The sequence below is a fragment of the Paroedura picta genome, chromosome 13 (genome assembly GCF_049243985.1).
Source record: "Paroedura picta isolate Pp20150507F chromosome 13, Ppicta_v3.0, whole genome shotgun sequence".
Lineage (NCBI taxonomy): Eukaryota > Metazoa > Chordata > Lepidosauria > Squamata > Gekkonidae > Paroedura > Paroedura picta.
This window is the reverse complement of record NC_135381.1, coordinates 2,882,346-2,910,064: the sequence shown is the minus strand read 5'-3', so window position 1 is coordinate 2,910,064 and position 27,719 is coordinate 2,882,346. Positions and strand designations below refer to the sequence as shown.

The window sequence follows — 27,719 nt, the reverse complement described above, 5'->3', positions numbered from 1 at the left end:
GTGCAGCCATGAGCACAGCCAATGGGGGTCCGTGGGATTGCAGATAAATTCCTTGGCATGCCAGAAGCACAGAGCCAGAGTCCAGGAGAACCTTGAAGTCTACCAAAATTTGTGGCAGGGTTAAGAATGAGGCGTGCTGTTCAGGCAAAAGCTTACAAATTGGACAAAACGTGGTTGGCCTTAAAGGCTCCGCTGGCCTCATTCCCCCCCCAGCTTCAGAAATGGCTAAACAAAGAGGGGCGCTTACAAACAACCCACAGCGGCTTTCCATTTATTACCGGAAGTGTACTAAAGCTCTTTTCTCAACCCCTAGGCCAGGGGTAGTCAAACTGCGGCCCTCCAGATGTCCATGGACTACAATTCCCATGAGCCCCTGCCAGCGTTTGCTGCCCTAGGCGAACGCTGGGGGCCTCCCGCGCATGCTCTATTTACCCTTTTCCCCTTTCCGGAAGGTCTTTATTCCTCCAAGGCGACCATAATCATGCCTTAACATTTATCTCATTTTATCTAAATCTTCTACTTGGGCAACAAAAGGACGCTGTTTAAACAAGAAGGGAAAACCTCACTCGCAAACAGAACGCTAACGGCGTAAGGGCAGGAGCGCAGCAGCGGGCGCCAAATGGATCAGGCGAACGGCACGGGCAGCCCGGGGCGCTGACGCCGAAATGGCCGCCCTCGCGGCGAGGACCCCAGCGGAGGCGCCATTTTAGAGTTCCCTCAGAGGGCCGCGACCGAGCGAAGCCGCCATCGCCGCCGTTACCGACCTTTCCTGCCTTCCTCCTCCTCCTCCTCCTCCCCGTCGACATGAGCGTGGTGGACCACGTGCGGGAGATGGCGGCCGCCGGGCTGCACTCCAACGTGCGGCTCCTCAGCGGGCTCCTGCTGACCATGAGCGGCAACAACCCGTGAGTGAGGAGGGCGGCCTCGCCGGAGCGGGACCCCCGGGACGCCCCTCGCCCCTCCCCTCCCCCAAGCACTGGGCGGGGCTTGCGCGAGACGCCTGTTCACCCGCGGAACTCCCCGCCGCAGAGTCCTGGGAGAAATGCAAGAGGGCTGCGCCCCCAGCAGCTGGACTGCCCGGTGCACGGCGGGGAAAGCCGCCCCTAAAATCTGCACGGGGTGCTGCAGAACAGGGAGAGCTGCTCCTAAAATGCATTAGGCCGAATAGACCAGGGGTAGTCAAACTGCGGCCCTCCAGATGTCCATGGACTACAATTCCCAGGAGCCCTTGCCAGCATTCGCTCATGGGAATTGTAGTCCATGGACATCTGGAGGGCCGCAGTTTGACTACCCCTGGAATAGACCAAGCACAAGGGGATGATGCGGGCTGGGCAGAGGGTGGGGTAGCAATGTTACTGCTTCCACAGATCTTTTCAGCCGGTTTTTGTTTGTTTGTTTATTCATTTGCAGTTTGGTTTCTTTAGGGGCACTTTATGAAATCCCCAGACGATTATGAGCATTTTGCCAAGGTGATACTACGACTACTACTGTGACAGTATGTTGGAAGAGCAGCCACTGACGAAGATAGAACAGAAAGCGGGTCACTTAAGCTAGGATCCCGTTTTGGTTGACTCTTTATGTTTGACCATTTAGACTTTATGTTATAATATAACCTTTTCACCTATAAACATAGAGAAGACTACTATATTACTGTGCCTCGTGATTTCCTTTTTTCTTCTGAGTTCACATTGAGGAATCCACGGTTCTATATTTGATTGGTTTCTTTAGTGAGCAGGAAACCTGTTGCAGCTTCCGGGTGACCATCCTGCACACGTTAGATAAGGCACTGTCAATTTCTTGTGCAAAACAGGGAAATCTAAGAGTCTGAAAAGTGCCTTACTCATTGTATGCAGAACAGGCTGAGCACAAGAGAATACACACTGGAAAGGGGGGCCCAGATCTCCCAAGAGCTCATTCTGCTAAGGAGGTAGAAAACAGTCTGGCCCTTTTTTTTTTAAGCCAGAAGTAGCATGACATTATATCCTCAAATCTCTAGGGGTTTCCCAGGAGGCAGTTTGTGGCAAGAGCAAAACCCAATTCCCTGAGCCAAGTCCCGCTGTCAAAGGCGCTCTTGCTGCTGGCCCTCCTTTCACACTCGTTTGCCTTGCCTTCCTTTCAGGGAGTTGTTCTCTCCGTCGCAGAAGTATCAGCTCCTGGTGTATCACGCAGACTCCCTCTTCCACGACAAGGAGTATAGAAACGCCGTCAGTAAGTATACAATGGCTTTGCAGCAGAAGAAAGCGTTGAGTAAAACTTCCAAAGTGAGGCCTTCTACTGGGAACGCTGCATCAACTCCTCAGAGCCAGGTACTCGGACTTTATATCCTAGTTGTAGCTCAGTGCCTTGCTGGCGGAGTAGTTGGGGTGATGGGCAGAGCATGTAAACCATTAGCCAAGTCAGTTTATGCCAGATAAATGAAATGCAGTGTATTTGTGCATATCTTTTACCTTGAGAAGAAAGAGCGTGGGACCCGGGGGCATAGCTCAGTGTCAGAGCATGTGGCTTGCATGTAGGGGAGACGGAATCTAGTCCCTCGTGCCTCTGCCAAAGGAGTACTAGGAAGAGCTGCTTCTTGAGAACATCCTGGAGGATGGCTCTTACACAGGACAGGCAGTACTGGGTTAGATGGGCTAAGGATATGACAGGTTCTGAAGCAGCCCCTTAAGATGATGAAACGTGGAGAAAATCCCATCGTTTTATTTTGTCCTGTTGTGGGAACTGCGAAACGATTCCAGAATCGTCTCTGTTGTGTTTGTAGTGCCTGCCGTCCGAAATCGAGGTGAAATACAAAATGGCGGAGTGCTATACCATGCTCAAGCAGGACAAAGACGCCATCGCTATCCTTGACGGCATCCCTTCGAGGCAGAGAACCCCAAAGGTAGGGGCGTGAGAAGAAACAAACTTGGGTTTTTCAGGAGAGGCAGGATTTCAAGGAAGAAATTATTCTCTGTGCGTTTGTTTTCATGATCTCACGTTCTCAAATAAAAAGTGAAGACAGATTGACAGTAACAGCTGAGAGGGTTGGGGCAATGAAATCCAAGCCCCTTCTTTGTTTTCTAGCTTGGTCTCTGGTCTTAAAACTTCATGTGTTGGCCAGGGTGACACCATCTTTGCTACATGCTGATGCATAGATGCCCCAAGTCTTGGGAGAGGATGGTGTGATGCTCTCAGGGGGATTTTCTCACTCTCCTGCTTATTAGCAGCACTTTTCTTCAAGGCCTGAGTTGTTTCTCACCCCTTTTCCAGGCCAGCCTTTATTGGTGGGTGTTATTTTAGGCCTCAACCCAAAGCCTGTTGGAACAGCTCCATTTTGCAGGCCCTCTGGAACTGGCTTAGGTCCCGCAAGGCCCTGATCTCTTTTGGGAATGCATTCCACCAGGCTGGGGCCAGGGTCGATAAGGCCCTGGCCCTGGTCGAGGCCAAGCTCACCTCTTTTGGGCCGGGGACCCTGAGAAGATGTTGACCTGAAAACTGGAGTGCTCTTGGATTTGCTGAGTTGTGCTCGAGGTCCAAAGGACTGAAGCTTAGCCTGGGTCTTCTTTCATGACTCTGGTGCATGATTAAAAATCTCCTTGTAAGTAAACCTGAATCTCTCACGTTGTTTCCTTGGAAACACCTGCCAGGCTGCATAAGACTTCCTTGTCCTCATCTCTGGTTTTCTGTGGTTTACAGATTAACATGATGCTGGCCAATTTGTACAAGAAGGCGGGTCAAGAGCGGTCCTCCGTCACCAGCTACAAAGAGGTGCTGAGACAGTGTCCGTTAGCCCTTGATGCCATCCTAGGTAGCCATTTTTCTTTCCACCAACAGTCGCTGTTCAAATTTTTTTAATTGTTGTGAGCATAAAAGGCGCGATTGAAACAGGCTAATAGGATTGAATGTTTTCAATGTGAACTGGTGTCCGAACATGGATTTGTTCAGGGGTGCAGCGAACCCACCTGTTCTGGAGTGGCACCAAGAAACTCTCAGAGTGCTCTCTTTCCCGGGACAGGTGAGGTCGTAAGGATCAAACCCACCAATCTGCGTAAGTGAATGTGTGTTAGTTGTTATACATGATACTGGGGCATGACGTTTCCTCGGCGACAGAGTCAGCCACCTCAACTGCGGTTGTGTCTTACTCAGGTTTGCTGTCGCTCTCCGTCAAAGGCGCGGAAGTTGCCTCCATGACCATGAATGTGATTCAGAGTATCCCAAACCTAGACTGGCTTTCAGTGTGGATCAAAGCATATGCGTTCGTGCACACCGGAGATAACACCAGGGCAATCAACACCATCTGGTAAGAACAGGAGGCCGCCTGGGCAGGGCTGCCTCTCAGAACGAGTTGCTGGGCATCTCCTTCAGCATGCCGCTTGTGTCGGAAAGCTGCTCGCTGTGTGCTCTTTGGGACAAGGCAGGATCAACAGCTAAAGGGGCTTGTTCAGGCAACAGCTAAAGGGGCTGCATGATGGATGGAAAATGCCTCTTCCTTTTTTTCTGACACGTAGACAAATTTATGTGCCCTTTCCCTTTCCTTTCAGTGATCTCCTTGGCTCTCAGAAAAAGTCCACAGCACAAGTTGGCTTCAAGGAAACCGTGTCTAAGGGTTGGATGTCAGGAGGCTGTTCTTAAATAGCTGGTCACCATTTATTTTTCCGTCTGGTCTTTTCTCTCTCAAAACAGCTCGCTGGAAAAGAAGTCCCTGCTGAGGGATAACGTTGATATCTTGGGGAGTTTAGCAGACCTGTATTTCAGAGCGGGCGACAACAAGAACGCCATTCTAAAATTCGAACAGGCCCAAATGTTGGATCCGTATCTCATAAAAGGTAAGTCTTTGCAAAATCCGGGGCCGTTGCTAGAATCTTTTGTGCCTTCAAGCTAATTACGCCACAGTGTTTGTATTAGCACTGAAGTTGAATAATAAACTATAGCAAAATTATGGGGTTTGTCCCAATTATTCTTTTCCTTTTTGCACTTGTACATCCCGGGAAACAAGCAAGGACTTCCAAGGAACTCGCGTAGAATTCCCACCCCCGCTGCTTGCCCCACTGTCTCTTCCTCCTCCGCCACCTCCTTTCCTCATAGTCACTGCTCCTGCTTCCTGTTCTCCACCTTCCTTTCGCCTGCTTCTCCTCCTCCTGCTGTTGCTTTCTTCTCTACCTCTGCCTTTCCTTTTTTTTTTTGAAGTGCCTGCTTATGTGATGTTGCTAGGCAACCCCCCACAATGCTGTGAGATCTCAGTTGGCATTTTTTAATGTGTATGTACACGGCCTCCCTGGTTGCTTGCTTAGTTGCGGGGGGAGGTGTTTTCTTAAAAAATACACACCCCATGCAGGGTTATGTTCATAATTCCATCAGCGTAACTTGATTGTTGCTAATTGGAGAACAGTTTTTAAGGTTACCGGTTGATGCATTGATAGCACAGAGAAGCCTCTTGCTGTTCTAGCACAAAAAATCAATAATATTATTAAAAGTTTGTGTGGGGTCCTGTCTAAAATTATGTCCAGCCTATTAATGCTACGTATTGAACATTAAAAAGACTCTTGAGACAGTACACAGGGGTGTGTTTTTGTAAATGTTTCTTTTCTTACGTATTTGGAAAATTTCTTTTTTCCCCACTTACTATGACAGAGGTGAAAATGATATTGTCCATACAGGGTCAGCAGGGCTTTTTTCTTAATAGCTTGTTTTGTTTTGTTTTTTAATAAAGCCAGCTTTGTAGTCAAGTCTTAATTCTTCATTTAGGAATGGACGTTTATGGTTACCTGTTGGCCCGTGAAGGTCGCCTGGAGGACGTGGAGAACCTAGGCTGCCGTCTCTTCAATATATCTGACCAGCATGCGGAGCCTTGGGTGGTATCAGGGTAACGTGTCACTTCCTGCTCCCTTTTCGCCCTTGCATTGAAACAGCCAGCAGTCCACCATAGCTCAGGGCCCCCCTCAGGGCTATTAGCCACAATGTATAGATTGAAAACACTGTCTGTGGCGGGGATGCTTAGTATCTTTGGAGCTTAGGGGGCATTAGTGGAAAAACATCTCAAGTTCTGGTCCTGCTGGTGGACCTTCTGATGGCCTCAGAGTTTTGGCTCCTGTGTGACACAGAGCATTGGACTGGGTGGGCCGTTCGCCTGATCCAAAATGGCTTCTGTTATGTTCTTATGCAGAATTGTTGGATAAGGCCAACTCAAAATGTTATTAATGGTAATAGACCTTGAAGGGAAAGATGTTTATAAGACACTTTGAGGCTCCTTTGGGTAGTGAAAAAGAGAGATATAAAAACCCAGTGTTCTCTTCTTCTCATCCATCCCCCTCCAAAGAACAATGAGGAAGTTAGAAAAGTGCAATTGTTGGGGACCAGGTCAAGGGATAGGTCATATTATAACTCTTCCAGAACCCCTCATTCATCATGGATGAGGCTTGACCTGAAAGTGCGTGTGGCTACATCAGAGTAGCTCTGTCCACAGGTCTCGTGGCCTGCCGTGGCCTGTGCACCAACTCCCCGGCTGCTTGTTGAGAGTGGAGAAGGTGGTGAGCCGGGTGCCCATCTTCTCTCTGCAGGTGCCACAGTTTCTACAGCAAGCGCTACTCCCGGGCCTTGTACCTGGGGGCCAAAGCCATCCAGCTGAACAGCAACAGTGTGCAGGCCCTGCTCCTGAAGGGCGCCGCACTTCGCAACATGGGCAGAGTGCAGGAGGCCATCATACACTTCCGGGAAGCCATCCGGCTCGCCCCTTGCCGATTGGACTGCTACGAAGGTGCGTAGTGATGGTGACTTTTTGTGGCACCAAACATTGAATCTCACGGTAGAACAGAGCTTTGTGCAGGAGAACAGACGGCCGAGATGTATTATTCCAAACGCATGAGCTCGAAATGTCATTGTCATTTAATTTGGAAAACTGGGTGTTAGCAAGGAGTGTGGAAAGTGCTAGTAAAATCTATACTGCACAGCAGGATTTCCCATCCATGGTACCACAGTACCATAAGGTGTCATGAAAGACCCACAATGGTACTGTATTGTGGGAGTTTCTAAAATGGCAACTCCCGCCTGTGCCTGCTGTTTCTGGCTTAGCGAAAAGGATTTTTCAAAACAGATTTCTCTCCTTCCTTGGGCAGGTTGACACGCCCCCTCCCAAAGTGGCCAATGATGGACTGGAAAGGGGTGGAAAGGGGAGGGGCACCTTGGCTGGTCAAGGCTCCTCTCACTCCTAGGGGGCATGGCCAGCTGGCATCACTTCCTGGTACCCCAAAGCTTGAAAAATATTTCAGTGGTATCTCCACGGTCAATTGGTTGAAAAGGGCAGCTTTACAGCAATGGATGCCGAGTTGCCTCTTTTTGCCCCAATTCTGTAAAGCTATAGTTGCTGCCCTTGATCTCTTAACGCTGCAAGGCTCTTTTCTAAAGCCTTGAGGGCCTTGCGGGACCGTAAACTGTTCCGGAGGGCCTGTAAGAAAGAGCTGCTCCGCTAGGTCTATGGCTGAGGCCAGGAAAATAATGTCTGAAATGCAGGCCTCCCTCCCTGAGAATCCATCCAGTCCACTCGACCCTCTCAACATCAGTTAACCCTCTTCGGTAAGGGAAAATGGTGTAAAGAGGCAGCGGCTTTGAAATTGCTTTTAATACCGAAATAAATCTTTTTATTATAAATGTAGTTTATTTATTAGTGGATTGTTTCTAAACTTGTTGCGAGAAACCCTGAGCTGGTCGGGGGAAGGACGGCATACAAAAATGAAGTTGTTGCTATTATCTATGCCCAACCCCTTGGCCATGGCTTCAATTAATTTGAGCGTCTATAAGCCAAGCAGACTGCTGACTCTTGCTGCAGCTAGGTTTGTGATGAAGGCAGCGCTCTCCCGCAACCGAAAAGTGACTTCCACTCCTCTGACCCTCAGGCCTCATCGAATGCTACTTGGCATCCAACGGGCTCCGCGAAGCCACCGTCATGGCGAACAACGTCTACAAAACCCTTGGGGCCAACGCACAGACGCTCACGCTCCTGGCCACCGTTTGCCTAGAAGACCCCGTGGCGCAGGAGAAAGCCAAGACCCTGCTGGACAAGGCCCTGACGCAGAGGCCCGACTACATCAAGGCCGTGGTGAAGAAGGCCGAGCTGCTCAGTGAGTGTCCGCTTGTGCACAGCGTTTATTCTGTGAGCATCAGTGTGGCCCTCGGTAGAATGGCGTTTGAGTCCAGCGGCACCTTTAAGACCCACCAAGTTAAATTCCGAGTATCGGTGTCCATGTGCATGCTCACTTCTTTAGATATGGTGAAACAAGACTTCCTAAGACATTACATTTAGGTAGAGGGTGGAGGGTGAGTTGCCAGGAAGGGCTAGTTAGAGTCAGGATCCGTAACTGGGCAATGAGTATAGCTGAGATTGGATTAAAGCAGTTGGTAGGATCTGTGAATGGCAGCAATTTAGCAGACAAATACACGATAAAAGCTTTGTTCTGTTGCTTTGGACCAACATGGTTACCTACTTGAATAGATGTTATTAGGTAGACGTCCCCGCCATTCGCTAGAAGGAGCAGCTTCCAAACAAACAATAGCCATGTTTCGATTGATAGTTCCTTGTTTTTTTCCCATCTGATGCTGGCTTCCAGCTGCCAGCCATCTTAAAATTTCCTTAGCTTCCCCTCCTTCATTTTATAGAAAGAGCTGATTGCTTAATTGGTAACCCAGCCTCCCTGATGTTACTCGTCAAGCAGTCAAGTATTAATTCAGTCCCGTCTAAAAGGTGTTGATTCGACCGTGTGTGACTGTTTTGAGTAAAAAGCTCCGTCCGTCGACAGGCCGAGAACAGAAATATGAAGACGGAATTGCTTTGCTAAGGAACGCCCTGGCCAATCAGAGCGACTGCATCCTGCATCGAATGTTGGGGGATTTCCTGGTGGCTGTTAATGAGTATCAAGAAGCCATGGACCAGTATAGTATTGCTCTCAGGTAAGTTTCTGAGAACCATGAGCTTGTCTGGCAGGTACTGTGACCCTTGATGTTCTCAAAAGACTCTGCTGATGCTTCCAGTCGTTGTAAGCTGCAGCTCCTCCGGAGGGGATTGGATAACCCTATGGAGCAGAAGTCTATCAGTGCCTCTTAGCCACAAGCAAATGCTGGCAGGGGCTCATGGGAATTGTAGTCCATGGACATCTGGAGGACCACAGGTTGACTACCCCTGGTTATAGTTGGAACATTCTGCCTGCAGCAGTGATGCTCTGCCTTCTTGGCCCTTTGGGAGCACCAGAGAGAGTGCTTTTGGAGTTCTGGCCCTGCGGGTGGAGCATTTTTGAAGTTTTGGTCACTGTGACACAGAGTGCTCGGCTGGACAGGCCATTGACCTAACCCAGCATGGCTTCTCTTATGTTCAGAGACCCAATTTCAGATGCTGAACTCCCTTAAGATTTGAGTAAGCTTGTAACAGATTAATTCAAGGATTGCAGCAGCCGTTTCCTCCTGAGGATGCAAAGGATTGTTACACACACGCGCTTTTTAATGAAAAGCATGGAGGAGAGGCTGCAAGAATCGCAGCTAATCTAGAGACAGCCCCCAAAAGGACTCTGAGCTCAGCAGCTGCTCCTCTTCCCCCCCCCCCTTTCTTTCTCCCGACTTCTGCCCTTCAGCTGATCGTTCTTTTTTCCCGCTCCCCTAGCTTGGATCCCAACGATCAGAAGTCCCTGGAGGGAATGCAGAAAATGGAAAAAGAGGAGAGCCCCACAGACGCCACCCAGGAGGAAGATGTGGACGACATGGAAGGGAGCGGGGAAGAGGGCGATCTGGAAGGCAGTGACAGTGAGGCAGCCCAGTGGGCAGACCAAGAGCAATGGTTTGGCATGCAGTGAGGGGGGGGGTCACCTCGTGGAATGATCCCCCCCCCAGACCTGCTTTTCCCCGGACTGAGGACTGCTGAGGGGCCTTGCGCACTGCTGTAAAAACTGGCCTGCAGCATGTCCCGAAGTTGAAAAGCTCTCGTTCTGCTCTGCACTACCAGGACTCCTTTAATCGGGGCCCCGAGGGATTGTGCTGGGGCGGCATTGGTCCCCCACGGTGGCCTGCCTTCTGGTGTCTAAAATTAGAAGCCTGGAAAGAATACAGCCCGTTTCTCACACTCTTGTTAATGACTAAACCGATGCTGGAATCATGTTACAAGCTAATTGCCCTTGATTCCCTTTGGTGGCTGAACGTAGGCGGCTTTGTGGTCCTCTGTAAAAAGAGGCTTTGTGCACAAAAGCCCCCATGGTGGGTCAAGAAGTGGGGATCCCTCCCCGAAAGCTGTGGGAGTCCCTCACAAGGGCAGCCAATCCCCTTCCGCCCCCTCCCCCTCTCCCTTTCCTAGAAGGCCCACTAGAGGAGCAGAAGTTTGCCCCCTCGTGCTGCTAATTGACGAGCTGATCAATTCACGTATTAAAACCAGCAGCAGCATGGGAGAGAATTACAGGCATTTCCGCATTTCAGCCCGGTGGGTGGCCGCTCCTATTGAAAGCGTAAAAGGGGACAGTGGAAACGGGTCACACCTAGAAGAGCCAGTTGAATGCACTTCAGGCTGTTTGTAGCAAGGGATACAAATTCGTCACTCAACCTGAAAGCCCCTTGCTTTTGTAGATGACTTATTAAAAAGAGCCTTGCATACCTGTGGTGCGACTTGGGAAGTTCATCTGTGTGTCCGTGTGTCCGTACGTGTGAAGAGAAGCTCCCAAGGAGTTCGCTAGCTGGACAGTTCTCACGGAACAGGGCCCCGTGTCCTCTCTGAACTCCAAAGAACCCTTCTTTAAAGGGAGGGGGCATTATGCAGTGGAAGTTTCTGTTTTTCTGAGTAGTTAAGAAGAGCTCTGCTGGGTCAGACTAGATGGGTTGTTTTTTTCTTAAGACAGCAGAGCTGCAATTTTTAGACGGAAAAGTGTGCCGATGCTATACTTAAAACCATTGCCCCATAACTCTGAAGAAAAGCCCGGACAGAATATTAATAGGCTTTAATTAGGACAAGCTTAATTTTAGAACGCAATCTCTGCATTTCTCCAACTTTCTCCTGACCAGACTTGTGACTGTTCTCGCTCCCTGCTTTATTTGAGGGAATATGCATTCCTACAAGCCAGTTGCCTCATCCGTGGTCTGTTCTGTTTCAGTCCACACCCCTTCCTAATGCTGTTTCTATATGTGTCTTCCTCAGCAAGACTGAAATAGAATGATGCAGTTGGAAGGGGCCATACGGGCTACCTAGGCCAACCCCCTGCTCAACGCAGGCTCAGACAAAAACATCCAGGAGAAGTATCTGGCCAGACGTTGCTCAAAGACCACCAGTGAGGGGGAGCTCACCACTCCTTAGGCAGCCAATTCCACTGCTAAAAAATCTTTTCCTGATATCTAGCCGGTACCTTTCTACACATAGTTTAAATCTATTATTGCAGGTCCTCTCTCTCCTCTGCTGCTAACAGGAACTGCTCCCTAGCCTCCTCAGAGTGACAACCTTTCAAATACTTCAAGAGAGCCATCATGCCCCGTCTGAAGCTTCTCCAGGCTGAACATTCCACTCAGCCTTTCCCCAAAGGACTTGGTCGCCAGGCCCCAAATCATCCCCATCGCTCTTCTCAGTACCCTCTCCGTTTTGTCCCCATCTTTTCTGAAGTGAGGCCTCAAGAACTGCACACAGGACTCCTGGTGCGGTCTGACCTGTGCAGGATACAGCAGGATTGACATCTTGCAATTTAGGTGCGATACCTCTGCTGATGCTGCAGCCCAAGATTGCATGCATTCTTGCTCTGCTGAATAATCCATGAATAATCCATGCCGTAGCAATTCCTGCATGACGACTCTGCAAGGAAATTCAAACTTGTCCTGTTGCACATGGGAGCTGGGAATACCCTAGGGCCATCTACTGCGTTTGGGGTAGATGTGTCATTTGACCCGAGGAGATCCTGAATCTTAGCTCATTTTATTAACCACTCCACCTCGAAGGCTGCAAACCTCAACAACTGGATGGGCCCTACTTGAAACACCCAGCAACAGTCGATCTACAGTTTAGCTCAGGGGTAGTCAAACTGCGGCCCTCCAGATGTCCATGGACTACAATTCCCAGGAGCCCCCTGCCAGCAAATGCTGGCAGGGGGCTCCTGGGAATTGTAGTCCATGGACATCTGGAGGGCCGCAGTTTGACTACCCCTGGTTTAGCTGCATGTTTCTACATCCCTACATCCCGTCTTCCCCCTGGTTTCATGGACAAAAGTATTTTGCTTGGGACAAACTAAGTTGATGGAGTCACTCATAGCTGAACCTTGCCCAGTGGAGTGGTTTGGATCGTGGCCTTCTTTGAGAGCCGCCACCCAAGGCCTGTCTCGCTGTGAGGTGCCCCTGCTAATATCCCCGAAAATCATACACTGCAGGCAGGCTGAGATAGTCAACACAGTCGCTATTCATGTCTCTGGCCGAGACGCCTGCAGTGCTACTAATGGTGAATTTAATAGCTCTTTAATGCTCTGTGCGGAAGGCGCATTGGAAGTTTCATTGCAGTTAGTGACGGATGTTTACATCATGAAATCCATCATTAAGCTATGCGGCAGCCCTTCTTCCCCCCTCCAACACGCCACTAGAAGTGTTTTAATGGACTTGCAAACCAAGTTCCCTGGTCTCAGAAGAATGTGCTCTTTATTCTTTTTTTAAGTGCCCTTTTGCTTGTGAGTAGGCATCGCACGCTTTGATTGCCCCCCACATGTAGCTGGGGGGTGGGTGGGAATAATGGTACCTGCAGATGCAGAAGTGCTCATTTCCAAACAGAGAAAAATGGGGTGACTCATTGGCTGCGATCACCTGAACAAAAATAAACACTTTTATGCAAGGAACAAATGTGATTATTGATAATTGGTCAGTGCTATACATGACTCTTCTTACGGTGCTTAGAGTCAGGAAGGGCACGTACCTGCCGAGGCTTTATATTTTGACAAAAGAAATAGGGCTAGGCCAAAGAGGCAGCGGATGGACAATGAAAATTTAATCCCTTCTCATGAAATTAAGTGGGTGACTTCAAGCCAGTTATTTGCTCTCTATAGATCTGTACAAATATACACATGATTCAAGAAAATAGGTTTTGGAAAATATGTCTGTTTTGCATGATGGACGCACATTACTTGGATCAGTTATTGAGGACCGTGGTCTATTAGTGTGTGTTGTGAAGCTACAGCAACATTTTCAAAAATCGGCCCCATATCAACACCAGTGTCCTTCAACCCACACATCAATTTTCCCTAACGTGTTGCTGAAGATCTTTAAAAAACACCCTATTTGCTATAGCTCTCTAGTTTTAGAGGGTTATAGCACTGAAATTTTTAAAAAGCCCTCTAATGCATTTGGACTGCATTATTTTGGAAAATATGAAAGTGATTTAGGATTATGCTGAGGTTGATTAGAAGATGGTTTCAGATGGATGCTATGAAAAGTGCCCTCATTTGGAAGCAAAGCCAGATGAAAATGTTTGGAATCAACCTTTAAAATACTACAGGAACTTTTGGGACACAACAGACAGAAAAGGCCTTTGGGATCTGACAACAGGTGTTTCTCTTTAAAAACAAACAAACAATTATTTTTCTCTCCTATATTTCATATTTTTCTGCAAACTTGGAGCTTTTTTCAGGTTTCTAGAAAGAGATGTCTTCTCCGTTAATCGCTCCGGTCTTTGGACTTAAATATCCAGTTGGTCCTGTCAGTTTGGGAATGTTTACCAACAGATAAAACGGACCAGCAACTAAAAGCTGGCGTTGAGAAAGGACAGAGGCTACCAGCCTCCATCATTGTTAGGGGAGCTTTCAGGAGCTTGGACGGTTTCCCAGATGGGATCTCTGGCTTAGGAAGTTTAGAGTCTGGCAGGAGTTAGATGCTTGTGCTGGCAGCCAGCCCAAGAGCTTGGCATTGTTCATGGCCGTGCAAAAGCCCCCAGATCAAGCTGGCAGATAGGTTTCATGGCATATTAAAAACATTCTTAATAGAGTTACAGTTAAATCTTGTGTGAAATCTTTCCCCCCACCTCCCCAGCAAAACCTCCGTCTCTGTGGATAGCCAGTAGCCATCACATCCCATAGACCAGGGGTAGTCAAACTGTGGCCCTCCAGATGTCCGTGGACTACAATTCCCAGGAGCCCCTGCCAGCATTTGCTGGCAGGGGCTCCTGGGAATTGTAGTCCACGGACATCTGGAGGGCCGCAGTTTGACTACCCCTGCCATAGACCGTGTCTAAACACCTGATACCCGTTAAAGGTTGTTCTCAAACCTTTAAGGTGCTCAAGTATTCCCGGTTTTAGCATCACCTGGCTGCTCCCCAGAATTTGGAAAGGTCAGTGATAATTGAAAATTCTGCTGTGTTGGGTGTGTTTGTTCAGATTTTAGCTGCTGCTCCTGCACGAGGTTTTGAGGAAGGGAAGGTCCGGAAATTTAACTACAGAGCCGCATGCATGCGTCCCCTCTCTGCCCCATTCCATTTCAATAACACAAGATTTCTGGGAGGCCTTTTCAGGGTATACCAGTAATAAAGCATCCTCTCCAATTATAAACGTAAACACATAGATCATACTTAGCATTCGCATATAATTTAGACACACTGTTGTTTATGGTTCTTACTGTTGGGAAATGCAATATCTGTTTTGTGCATTATTCAAAAGGATATGAAGAAACCCTACAGAGGACATTGGAAGAGATGTGTATTTAGCATAGTTAGATCAGGAACTTCCTGGTCTTTTTCTGTTTATCTCCTCCCATGCCCTGATTGGCTCATTGGAGACTTCATCCTTTGAGCCCGTGTGGTGGAGTGATTTAGAGTGGAGACTTCTAATCCAGGGAGCTGGGGTTCATTCGCTGACCCCCTGGGTGAACTTGGTTCGTCAAAGCCCTGTTAGAGCCGTTCTGACCCAGCAGTAACATTAGGTGTCTCTCAGCCCCACCTGCCTCACAGGGTGCCTGTAGCAAGGAGAGGAAGGGAAGGGAATTGTAAGCCACTTTGAGACTCCTTCAGCCAGTGAAAAGCGGGGTATCAAACCCAAATCTTCTTCTTATATACATATGTATATATAAGCAAGCAGCGGTTTTTTTATTGTCTCTTTAATGCCCCCCATTCTAAGCAGAGAGGTTCACATCCTGAGTGGAACAGAACTGTCAGACCTTGCATGCTGCAACATTGCTTCTGAGCTTGGCTTCCTGTGTTCATGTCCACAGCTTAGTGGGAATGCTGGTCTCCCCTCCAAGTGCTGACCCTGCCCTGCTTCTGAGATCTGTCAAGATCGGGCTACACTACACCATCCCACTTCTAAACACCATAACCAGTAGTAAGTTCCTCACAAAATACTTTGTAAACAAGAGGTTGCTGTGCTTGTATTGCATTGTTTTTCACCAGCGTGGTGTTGTGGTAAAGACAGGCAGACTCTAATATGAAGAACTGTGTTTGATACCTCAACTTTTCCACATGCAGCGAGCTGGGTGACCTTGGGCCAGTCCCAGTCCTCTCAGAGCTCTCTCTGCTTCACCGACCTTGCAGGGTGTCGTTTGTGAGCAGAGGAAAGGTTTGTTGACTCGAGTTTGGGAAAGGACTGGCATTTTGTGGATCATTCCTGAGGAGAGTTGAGTTTGGGGTGGGAAAGCATCTCTGTAGGGTCATGATGCCCCAAGGAGCCTGTTTTTCCAGGGAAGCTGATCTCTGTAGCCTGGAGCTGTGCTATCAGGAGAATGTCCAGCTCCGTCTGTAGGCGGCCAGCCTACATGCTGCTTGATGCTTCATAAGAATTGGCGCGATCTTGTGGACTGCCGTTTCCCTGGCTGCTCTCCTGACAACATACAAGGAAAGCTGCTGTGGAAGACCTTATCTCAAAGGGCAGAGCTGCTGCCGTCAGACGGCCTGTTCCGAAATGAACTCCCTACCCAGAGAAGGGGGGGTGGGTGGGGGAGCAGAAGTCAGCTGCCCGGTGGGCCGTGACTCACCGCTTTATAAACTTCCCAGATTTGGGCTGACTTCACACGGAAGAATCCTACCGTAATAGGGAAAACGGTGAGGGGGAGGGAGGCGGCAAACCATTTCTCAGCCTCTCCAGCTGTTGAGCGGCAAGCGGCCCAGCTGAGCCAAGCGATTCTCCAGCCGGCAATGTTTTCGGGACACTTTATTCCCACATCACAGCGATTCGACCAGGGGTAGTCAAACTGCGGCCCTCCAGATGTCCATGGACTACAATTCCCAGGAGCCCCTGCCAGCGAATGCTGGCAGGGGCTCCTGGGAAGTGTAGTTCATGGACATCTGGAGGGCCGCAGTTTGACTACCCCTGGATTTGACGTCCGCTGCCAATGCTCTCGAGCCGATCGTCCCGGCAAGGATGAGGTGGAAAACGACCTCGGACTTTTGTTGTCGGACTTCGGTGCTCAGTTTTCAGACTGTCCATCCCCAAGCCGGACATGCTTGATCAGTCCTCGGCCTGCCGAGCTGGGATGAGCCATGAGCCTTCACACAAGACCCCAAAAAATACCTGTCAGGGAGACCTTTCCGGTGCTTGAGGTGTTTCGCGGTCAATAAAATAATTAAGTTTACCTCATTCCTCAGCAAACCATTCAAAAAAGCCACAACACGACTTTAAAATAAGAGCAGGCCACAGTTCCCAGCTGGGCACAACTCGGCCAGCTGACCACAACTGGCTGTAAGGCTCGTTAGGGCCGGAAGCGTTCCAAACAAACACTCTTAAAAGTGATCCCCCATCCCAATTTCCAGTATATCCTATAATGTGGGCCAAGACTGCCCCTCTTGATTGAAACGGCACCAAGATAATCTGTGAGGTAATTTCGGTGGAGGGAGAATGGCCGCCTTAAGAGTGCTCAATAAAGGTCAAGGTGACTGGCAGTTCGAAAGGGCTCCAGTAGCCTGAGGCACTTTGGGAGGGAAACGAACTAAGAGGCAGACAAACATGGATGCCAAAGAGGAAGGCCCCGCTGAAACCGGTGTCTGCGATCCAGAGTTCAAGGAGGCTTTGAACGATGGACCGACTTGGGCATTCACCTCAGCTTTAGAGAGAGTTGGGAGACACTCAGCTCTCTGGATCCCAAGACACACATCCAAGAACTGATTCCCTCTCTCCATATGCTTCAGCCACATTTTTCTCCCTTCACCTTTCCCAACATATGCTGGGTTTCTCTCCCCCCCCCCCCCGCCGCCCAATTTCTAGCCTCCCAACAGCATGGTGTACCTGGCTGGTCGCTGCCTCTCAGCTGTGAAAGGATCGGAACTCGGATCTCTCTGCTTGAAGTCCGCTGATGAGCCTCACCACCACTGCTGCAGCTGTTAACTCGTTTGGGGAATTCCTGGGGAGGGACCTCAGTAAGGACGCCATGCTAGTCTCGGCACTCCAAAACTCGTTTCCTCCCCAAGGGAAAGGATCGCTGTAGGCTGGAGGTCAGCTGAAATTTCCAGGCCCCCTTCCAGAGGTTGGTAAGGCAAGCCTCGCCAACATGGCTTTATGGGGTGACCACCCTCTTCCGGCATAGAGGCTTCAGTCAAAAGGTCATAGTGCAATACGGCTGGGTTTGGATACCATTATATATATATAAAATAAAAGACAATCACTAAAAAAACACAACCCACCTTCATACCTCACATCGTTCAGTTCAGAATTCCAGAACGTCATGATTTGTAATATGACAGCTAGTCAGCACCTTCGGAATTGGCACCCCAAAATGGCAGCCGCAGAGTGTCGAGCCGGCCACAAAATGGCCACCACAGCTTACCTTCGGTCACACAGGGAGACCCGTTTGTGGCAGGGGCAACAGCTGCTGAAGCAACATTACAAAAGAAATCTGTACTGTCAATTGGCTGTCCAATAAGGTTCTGTCCTGGCCTCCAACTTGGTGGAATGAACTCCCGGTGGAGATCTAGGCTCTGCTGGAGGTAGCAGAGACTCCGCATGGCTTGTAAAATGGAGCTCTTGGTTGGGGCCAGTGAGTTGAGAACATCTACTGGGCCCTCCAGACCCCCCCTCCCATCAGAAATGCCCACTGCGTACATCAGAAGTCAATTTACGGCCTGGCCAATCTGTTAAGTTACGGTTAAATCATAGAATCATAGAGTTGGAAGGGGCCTCCTGCGTCATCTAGTCCAACCCCCTGCACCATGCAGGACACTCACAACCCTATCGCTCGCCCACTGTCAGCTGCCACCCCCTTGAGCCTTCACAGAATCAGCCTTCCTGTCCGATGACTATCTAGCCTGTTTAAAAATCTCCAACGATGGAGAACCCACCACCTCCCGAGGAAGCCTGTTCTACTGAACCATGGAATCAAGAGTTGGAAGGACTTCCTGGGTGATCTAGTCCAACCCCCTGCACTATGCAGGATACTCCCAAACCTATCGCTCATCCACTGTTGCCTGTCACCCCCCTCGAACCTTCACAGCTTCAGATGGCTATCCGCACTCTGTTTAAACATTTCCAAAGATAGAGAACCCACCACCTCCCGAGGAAGCCTGTTCCACTGAGAAACTGCTCTGTCAGGAATGTTTTAAATGTTTAACAACGTTGATGCAATTTTATTGAGACTGATCTTTAGAGCACGTTATATCCTGTATCGTATGGGAATACGTCATATGGTACCCGACTATGTTGTGAACCAGAGCCGCAAGGCAGGGAGGTATAAAAATGAAGATAAAATAAACACAGTCAATGGACCCCAGGAAATGAGTTGGCAATTACAGACTTGCGTGTACTGATGGCAAAAGTAAGTTGAGCCACACAACGCCCCATCTGTGTATCATAGAATAAGTTTATTTTACCTGAAACCAGGATGTAGATGTGACGGTCAATATTGTCGGCATTGAATCAGAACAACCAAGGTTATTTACAACTTCTAAAAAAAAAAAAAAGAGTCACACATGCTGCTTGAGGAACTAAGTTCATGATCGGGCTTGTGCCGCTCTCGAGAGACGACGCCCCCCACAACATGTGTTCTCGCACCAATGTGTGTCTACGGCTTTAGATTTAAATAAGTTACATGGTTACGGTGCAAAATGGAGTCTGTTTGCACACGCCGAGATAGTTGTTTCTTTTAAAAAGCTGAAGTTATGGAACTGAAGGGTTTTTGTTTTTTAAACAATTTCTCAAACATTCAACAACAGTACCGTTGTCAGTGAACCTGTATAAATAGAATTGCATATTGTACAGAGCTGTTTCAAAGTGGTCTGTTAAGATACAATAGAGATTATTGGCTACTTACAACTGAAAAGCATGCATTACCAGTCCAATATTGTACAACTATGACATTTTACACAACGAAATATGGAAAAGAAAAAAAAAAGAAGAAGAGAGAATAAAACTTGGCCGATCACCACTCTTTTTTAATTCTTGCTTTAGCAGTTTAGGGAAGATTGTTGTCTTCATGCAGCAAAGAACCCCCAAAAATTTCCTTGCAGAGAGGTCTGTTTTAATCAGTTAAAAACTATATTGCACATTTGTAGATCTGTATATGAATTGAAGCTTTAAGAGCACCACACACCCCCTTCACAGAACACGAGTTTTCAGTTATTTTTTTTCCTTCCTCCCTCCCTGGGGAAATAATTTTGCTTCGGTTTTCATTTACAAGACTCATGCAGATGTTTTCGGCAGATGCGTGGCTAAAGACGCATGCACACAACAAAAATTAACCTTACGTTCCTGCAAAAATTGGGGCTAAGAGATTACTCCAGTTTTGCTGCAAAGGAAAAAAGAGAAAGAGAGAGAGAGAAAGGTAACATTCGTTAGAAAGATGGATAAAAGGACTTAATAAAAGCAAGACTTAAAATTAAAAAAAATCCCTAAAAGCATCACCAGAGATAGCAGGAAATAATAAAGTTTGACCACTGGCCTCCCATTTTCCAGTGGGAGAAACAAGTTAATAGAAAAGCCATGAGTCAGTTAAAAGCCGGGAGACTATTCGTTTAAGCAGTATTATCTTCTGCTCTCCCCACCCACCCCCAGCTCCCCCAGCCTGTGGAGCTTATGTCGGAGGATTTGATGATCGGAGACCAAGCAAATGCCAAAGATCTTGATTTGGTAGCTGTTGCATAAGGGAGGAACTGAAAAAAGAGTCCAGGGCATCTTGCATTCCCTTAAAAGGTATTGCTTTGTCTGCAGCAGGTTGCTTTGGACCTTTCATTTCCAGGGTCTTAGCTCCTCTCCTCTAGAGCTCAAAGTGGATTATTTGGGTGTGGGTTTATTTATTTATTTATTGCTATTGCCATGGGAACCAACTGTAGGCTGGGCATACGTTCACCTACAGGACTCCTCTGGCTTCATGTATGGAATGAAGTAACTGGATGGAATTCTAAATTCGAGGATCCATTCAGTACCTGGCACTGTTCATTTTAGCCACACTGAACCAAGCAATATCAAGCAATGTACTTGTCCGTACAGACCAGCCCTAAGAAATAGGCATGCTTTGGTCAACCCTACCAGAAACCTGTAACAATCTTAAATGTATCATTGGAAACTTCAGACAGCCCGAGAATTCTTTTCACTTGGTTACCGCAAAAATTGCCACACTTGGTGTGTGCACATGGAGGTGTGGTGGACTGGCTTTATCGATCTACTCCTACGCATCCCGAGCAGAAGAGGAAACTGCCAGGATCTATTAGCCTCTCCCCAGCAATAGTGCTTTGCATTCCTTGATTATTGAGTATATTTTTGGCAAGTCAAATTCTAGTAATTGTACCTGGATTTTCCAGGTGCTAAGTCCATTTAAAGGACTAGTGTTACTAGTTTAGACAATAAGAAGCACTGGGGAAATTTCTAAAAAGTATTGTGTGCATAGCAGCCAAGAGTACAGGATCTTGCTTTCTTCTTCCTCCAAAGAGATTCCCCAAGTCCCTTTAAAAAAATCCACTGTGTATAAACACAGAGACCATGGGCTGGTAGCCACCAAGTGGTTATATCCTGGACAGGCTTTCCCCACCGAAAATGCCAGCAGTGATGAGGGAAAGTCTCAGCTATTATATATGTGGCTGCTTTTGTGGAATTTCTGGCTCCCCCAACCCCATGGAGTTTGTGTTAAAAAGTATGCTGGTATCTTGATTCAGACTGTTAATTAAAAAAAAAGATGCAACTAGCAGAGATTAGGGAAACAATGATTAAGAAGTGCAAGAAATCAACAAGACAGGTGCAAGGACAGACAATTTGGGTGGTTTTACCTATGCCTCACCCATCCTGGAATCGCCCCTTTCTCTCCCTTAATTCTTCCAGGGACCTGATCACCTCTATGAGGGGTGCTCTGCGGCTGTTGTACTGCATTTTATCACCACATGTTAAGGACCACCTGCCCAATGGATACGGATTCTTTTTCATGTGGGACAAATCTTCTGGCACGCCTTGTCAAATGCAAATGGTTGTGACTTGCCAGAAGATGAGGAGGGCGCAGCCAGTGGCTGCGGCCGCTTTCAAAAACAAGGGGGGGCTTGCAAATTGCTCCTATCAACACTCACAATTGCTTTATGCTTTCCTATGACCATTGACCCAGCTAGCTATGTGTATTCTTACACCAATAGGCAGAAATGCTTCAGAAAAAAATAGGCATGTGAATCTCCTTTGTCGCTCATTAAACCACTGGCTTCTTAGCCCAGCATTATTAGCCAGCTAGCAGTGGCTCTCCTAGACCCCCTAACTCCTCAGCAGGGGCTGGTGTTGTGCAGCTGTCTTTAAACCTGTACATAGTTCCTTGACGTCTCACAGCAAGACATCTGAAAGGCTGAGTTCAGAAGCTAGACTGTGTACACCAAAACATTAAGAAGAGTCTCCCAACAGGAGCACCCCTACTTGTTGAAGGAATCCCTAACCTTTACATGGTGAGCTCAGAGAACCATTCCCATATCCTGTCCATCTATACTGCAAACTGCCTTCCGGCAAGGCTCTTTTATTTGAGAAAGGGGGGCATGAACAGGAGATACCTTAGGACTGTCAGGAGTTCACTTTTGTGTGAAATGAGGGAAGCACAAACTAATGCCTGTTAATCCGTGTTCGGCGCAGCCCATTAGCATGATAAACGGGGACCAGATCAGCAAGGGCTACTACTAAGAAATATGCATGGGAGAATTAACCCTGACCCTCTAAATCCTATAACTGGCATACCTCGAAAGAGAACTTCTAGAGAAATCCAGATCCATAAAAGTAAAACCAAAATGTTTGACAGAGGGGAAGCTCACTGCTGGTCAAGCCCCCACGTTTGGAAGGCCAGTTTAAGTACCCAGCCAAACACCCCAATGAGCACCGATGGGGTCTCTTCATAGCGTGGTTACGCCTATACGTTTTTGCTGCCCTCGCTTCTTAAAACAGGTCTCCATAGCAAAGGTCATAATGTTAAAGAGTCAAAGAGACTGCCTTGAGCCCCACATGCAGGGGAATAAAGTGAAGGAATGGATCACATCCTGGCAGACTGTGTGTAGTTTTGAGCTCTGAATGTTTTTGCGTGTGAAGTAGGTCAGAGGAAGGGTTGCTGCATGAAGCTGTGAGAGCTGGTAGACTGTGGGTGGCTAGCCAATGGGATGGGCAGAGAGGGGCTGTGTAGCCATTCCAGATCAAGCGAGGAGGCCCACAGACCTGGCTCTGCCATACGAGTTGGACCTGCCTTTCTAACTTGCATCTCCTGCTCCCCAAGTCCACAGACCCAAGGGAAAGCCACAACTGTTCAAGGAGCTGGGATTGAAAAACAGATCAAAGCTTTCAGACTTGACACGTGGCAACCTGGCCACCGCTAAACTGCAAAGAAATCCATAAGAAGGTCCAGAACTTTTGCACGTCTGTATCGGAGTTGGCTCCCATCATCAGAAGGCTTTGACTCAAGGTCCTTAGCTCCTGCCACACAGCGTTTTGAGAACTGCAATTTCAGAACGAAAGCCGCAGTCTTCTGAGCCTCTTGGGGCACTGCTCCCACTAGGTCAGTTCTAAGGATTAAGTAGCGAGACACTGCGGGCACAACCCCCTCATGCTTCAAGTCATTGGGGCCTTCTGCTATGGGATGCAAGAGTGTAAAGCAGGGGTAGTCAAACTGCGGCCCTCCAGATGTCCATGAACTACAATTCCCAGGAGCCCCCTGCCAGCGAATGCTGGCAGGGGGCTCATGGGAATTGTAGTTCATGGACATCTGGAGGGCCGCAGTTTGACTATCCCTGGTGTAAAGAGTGGTGATAATAATGTAGCACAGCAGAATATCTGACAGAACGCAGCATGGGATGGAAGAAAAATTCGCATTTATTCTTTGACATGTGTACAGCATATACGTTTTCCTTTTTTTAAAAAAAAGCACATCACCACTGGAATGGTGAAATGGAAAAGAAATACTCACTTCAGTCGATGAATGTTGGAAGGCATTGGAGAGAAACACCACACAGTTAGGACTGTTAATGAACTTACACATTGTTGGTACAGGACTCAATTTGGAGGGGAAAAACACGACATCATGCGCTAACATTTATCTTAATAGAATGATGGTGGTTAGTGCCACATTAAAAATAAAAAATAGTTCTATACATATGTTCATTTGGTCATGTGGTATTTACAGATTTTACAAAACACACACACGCACACACATACACACAGAAACTTGGTTACTTTTCCACATCAGGCTAGAAGCATGTGGCCAGCAGACTATGCTCCTAGATGTGTCACTGACAGTTAGAGGTTTAACAAAAAGAAAAAAAAAAGAAAAAAGAAAGAACCAGCGAAAACTCCAGCTGTGTAAATTTGAGTTGTTTGTTTCCAGGTCCCATTACCAAATGCTCAGATGTAAAAACCAATCAAACAAACAAACAAAAACCCACAAGGGAATTTGACACATGCCAAAAAACAAAACAAAAAACCCTTGGTAATTAAAAAGGAACTCCGTTTCCTAGGGCTTAATGAAAAGACATCCATAGAAATTGCTCAATAAAAAATAAGGTTTTTATTTATTTTTTTTACTCCTTGCTTGAAGTCCATCCAGGTAGTCATCTCCCTCCCTTTCTGTTTCTCCCCCACCCTCCCGGAACAGGCAATGCTGGTGAAACAATGGTATGGTGTTACAATAAAAATAAGACATTTAAATAAATAATCTTTGTTTTAAAAAAAAATCCCTACTTGTGTTAAGGGGAGATGGGGGTGGAAAACACCACCATACAACATCGACAGGTTGTACCTGGAATGGTTATTTTCTGCACTAGCAAGAATAGACATACCTCTTGTTAAGATGGGTGTAAACAAAATTAAGTCAGAACCTAAAATATCGAAAAGGGTGAGGAGAAGATAGATAAAAAAAGAAAGGTTGGAGGGGTAGGGAAAAAAATACTGAGGTAGCAGTATACTCTGCCCAGTGCAGAAAAAGTCCAAACGAATGACAAATTAATATTAGATGACCATGCAGAATGCACACACACAACTGCATGCTTTTAGTTTGAAAAGGGGGGAAAAAAGAGACACGCAAAAAAACAAAAAAAATTCATTCCCTAAAATCTGCTACCAATTGAAGTTTGCTAAATAGTGTCCACTGGCATCCCACCCCCCCAGCCCCGCAAAACACTAGTCTGTTGTTTTTACAAGGATGGGTTAACTATTAAACAGAACACTGTACATGCTTCTCCTCTACAAAAAATATTTGCATAAAATAGTGTTAATTTCTCTGTACATGTCAATGGACACCCTAGTTGTGTATAAAAGGGGGGGGGGGAAATACTGCTCCCCTACTGGAGTCAGGGAAAAAAAATAAGAAAACCCAAAAATCTAGGAATATGAAACCTCAGTCACCGGCAAATACGTTCATGTGAAAATTCAGCAGAATAAGACAGTTGCTTTAAACAATAAAAAAAAAAAGATTGATTTAAGTTAAACATCTCTCTGTCAAACGGTTATCGCTTCAGGTCAAGACATGAACATGTCACTAAAGTTAGTGTCTGTGCTGTAAAGCCAGATAACCAAGGGCAAGGTAATGAGCACAAACGGCCACGAAATCCCTTCAGTGCATGCGGACAGAGGGCGCGGTTTGGTGGCAGGCGGCAGACTATCTTTACCAGGCTCTAAGTAGTTACGCGCCACAAATTTAAGTGTCTCATCCAGCAGAATGACGGGCAGCGAGATTTTCAACACCATCAGCCACTGGGTCAGATTCAGGGGTGTGATTTGGAAGATCAGCTGTGGGGCAGAAGGGAAAAACAAGAAGTATTAATGGCTTCTTGACCTGGCTAGGGGGCAAAACAAGACGCCCCAGAGGTGAATGGGAAGAAGGGCTTGGCCTTGAGATTCTCCCCGAGAGGTGTCTTCGCAAACTTACTGGCAGTGGCTCCACATAGAGGATGAGGAAATGGAGAGACATGGACAAGCAGATGGAACCCAGCAGCCAGACGTTCTCCCAGGGAGGCATCCGTAGCAAGGACTGGTTCTCTGAGAGGCTGCAAGAAGCAGTGTGGAGGTGAGGCTTTGTTCCTTGACACGTAACCAAAACTAGGCCTACGGTACATCTAAGACGCTACAAATGTTCATGCATATCGTGCTTTTGAGACCCATCCATCCAGGTGGATCAGTATCGCCACGCAGTCACTGCAGATGGGACACAGGCGGTGAGTGGCACTTTGCTTGGGCCGCTGGAATAAACTCATGGCTAAGCTAGAATCTGAACTGGGGACTCCCAAGCCCCTTTTACAGAAAACACCAGCAAATTTAGCAACAGCCCACTACTGAAGCTATGTAATTCAGCTGCGATGGATGTAGATGACCCCGGGGTATGGGAAAAATGACTGGTTCCCTCACTAGCCCTCTACAAGCTCTGCCGTTTCCTTCTGTTCTTCAGTGGGCTGGTGGCAAGGCCACAGGTGCCCACAGCACTCCTAAAATCAATGCTGCTGAGCAGAATTCTGAGCTGCTGGGGGTTTTCATTGTCCCTGGGGTGTAGAGTCTCTCCTTGCCCAGTTGCCAGCGGAAACTTGGCCCAGGTTCCGTTTGGCAGTGGCAAAGGTACCAAGGCGGGCGTATGTGCGCATGAGATATTCCGTCCTTCTCCCCAGCCAGTCATTTCCATGCTGAGTGAGGCTAGAGGTATACCTAACTGTGCTACATCTCTCAACAGTGACCAGACAATAGCTTTGGGGATATTCAAGGGCAACACAAGGTAAACTTTTTCTGTCTTGCCGCTGATAATCAAGAGGCATACCAGTTCTACTCTTCCTGTCACTGTGCCAATTCTGGACTTCTTCTCCAATTAAAAATCCTTTCGAGTCACCTATGAATTCCATAAACTCCATCTTAGCAAATTTCTCCAGTGGCATGTCTAAATTTTAACTGCAGGACTTTCTGCATTTAAAAACTCACACAGCTGAACCGATGGTGTTTAGTCTGAAAACAATCAGGGCAGACCTACGGAAACAAAGGAAATCCTTTTGCTTTCCGTTTCAAACACACTCACCTGTTGAGGGCATTACACATCTCAATAGTGACCAAGACCGAAAGAGCCATTGTCATAGGATACGGAGACTCAAAGACGACACAGTCGACCCCTTCGAAGTCTGGGTTTTCATCTTTGCACTGCAGGAAATGGCTCTGCAGGGCACAAATCACAAGTCAGTCTAACAACACCGCTGCCTTGTTGAGCAGATTAATCTACATAATAAAAATATAGCTAAAATGCATTTTAACTGTTAAAAAAAATCAGATGAGTTGCACATACTATATCTTGCCACAGGTTAAAAAAATGGTGGTCTCTCAAAAGGAGCTTTTTGCGAACTTGGTATTTTCACTCAAACAATAGGGCTTAAGTTGGCTGAACTCTGAAAAATGTAAGCTCTGCTCTGAAATACTGAAAGGGAAATCATACCAGCTGGTAGAAGGTGATTCTTGGGCCACCATCAGCAGCAATAAACCACCAAGCGGCAGCCCCCACAGTGGCAGCGCCGACATAACCTGAGAGAGAGAGAGAGAGAGAGAGAGAACAGACGTCTTAGCAGGCTGAATAATGGGCCATCTGTGCTGTTAGCTGACCTCACCTGAACTCTTCCCTCCGTACAATAAGTTACTTGTAGCCTTTCTCATTTCCTGTAATGAAGGATCCACACTTACATCTCCATCCCCCCCCAATCCACTACAACTGGACATGGTCCAAGATCACATCTCATTTTAAAAACAGCTGTGGCTGCCATTGCTGAGCTTTTTATATGACAAATCTACACACACTCTCCCCGAAATCTGTAACTTGCACCCAAATTAAACACAATGTGTGCTGCTTCCTCTAACCATCCTTTGTGGGTCAGACAATTCAATGCCCAAAGCACTGCTGGTTGACAAGAAAGATTTAGAAGACTAAGCTTAAGGGCATCAATGCACAACTACGGCAGAGGTGGTCCCGTTCCTGGCCACATAAGCAAGTATCAAAACCATCAAGACCAGGAGAAAAGGATGCAGCAGTCACACACAAGGATGCATCGCTAGCTAATTTCTAGCACACGAGGAAATTCACTGGGCTGATTCTGTGATGCTTTTAAAGCCAAGAGGAGAAAGGAAGGGAAGAAAAGCAGCTGTTCTGTTCTGCCTAAGGCTCCACAGAGCCAGAGTGAATACTCACATCCAATGGCCAAATAACGGAAAAAGAGCCAGCCAGAGATCAGGGGCTCTTTGGGATTGCGAGGGGGTTTGTCCATGATGTCCAAATCGGGGGGGTTGAATCCCAGGGCAGTGGCAGGGAGGCCATCGGTCACAAGGTTGACCCACAACAGCTGGACAGGGATTAAAGCTTCAGGGAAACCCAGAGCAGCAGTCAGGAAGATACTA

General features: G+C 47.5%; 2 protein-coding genes across 5 annotated transcripts in view; one reads left to right on the top strand and one right to left on the bottom strand.

The window, feature by feature from the left end:
- Positions 1-660: 660 nt before the first annotated feature.
- On the top strand, positions 661-10,596 carry ANAPC7 (anaphase promoting complex subunit 7). 2 transcript variants are annotated; one of them, XM_077309023.1, is made up of 11 exons: positions 661-905; positions 2,120-2,306; positions 2,759-2,878; positions 3,673-3,784; positions 4,123-4,276; positions 4,660-4,802; positions 5,722-5,839; positions 6,534-6,730; positions 7,866-8,090; positions 8,766-8,916; positions 9,620-10,596. In XM_077309023.1, the coding sequence occupies exons 1-11, from the start codon at positions 805-807 to the stop codon at positions 9,807-9,809; spliced, it is 1,698 nt and encodes a 565-aa protein (XP_077165138.1). In that variant the 5' UTR covers positions 661-804; the 3' UTR covers positions 9,810-10,596. The 2 variants fall into 2 exon arrangements, with proteins under 2 accessions (XP_077165138.1, XP_077165139.1); XM_077309024.1 differs by lacking the exon at positions 661-905 and having other exon boundaries at positions 2,120-2,208.
- Positions 10,597-18,712: 8,116 nt separating this feature from the next.
- Positions 18,713-27,719, bottom strand: part of ATP2A2 (ATPase sarcoplasmic/endoplasmic reticulum Ca2+ transporting 2) — a 51,836-nt gene continuing 42,829 nt past the window's right edge. Inside the window, exons 16-21 of one of the 3 annotated variants that reach the window (XR_013226372.1) lie at positions 27,514-27,716; positions 26,770-26,855; positions 26,362-26,495; positions 25,234-25,351; positions 23,278-25,094; positions 18,713-19,656 (exon numbers count right to left, since the gene is read on the bottom strand). Coding sequence is in view for 2 of the 3 variants with exons in the window: in XM_077308893.1 (XP_077165008.1) it covers positions 24,825-25,094; positions 25,234-25,351; positions 26,362-26,495; positions 26,770-26,855; positions 27,514-27,716 (811 nt within the window). In the remaining variant the exon portion in view is untranslated. Of the gene's footprint in view, positions 19,657-23,165; positions 25,095-25,233; positions 25,352-26,361; positions 26,496-26,769; positions 26,856-27,513; positions 27,717-27,719 lie in introns of those variants that run through there. The other 2 variants (XM_077308894.1, XM_077308893.1) reach the window with 2 other exon arrangements.

Bases quoted from the DNA above. Each gene is read 5' to 3' on its own strand.
- ANAPC7 (XM_077309023.1), top strand. From the start codon at position 805: ATGAGCGTGGTGGACCACGTGCGGGAGATGGCGGCCGCCGGGCTGCAC. The intron at 4,277-4,659 runs GTAAGAACAGGA...CTCTCAAAACAG, and splicing joins AGGGCAATCAACACCATCTG to CTCGCTGGAAAAGAAGTCCC. The intron at 8,091-8,765 runs GTGAGTGTCCGC...GTCCGTCGACAG, and splicing joins GAAGAAGGCCGAGCTGCTCA to GCCGAGAACAGAAATATGAA.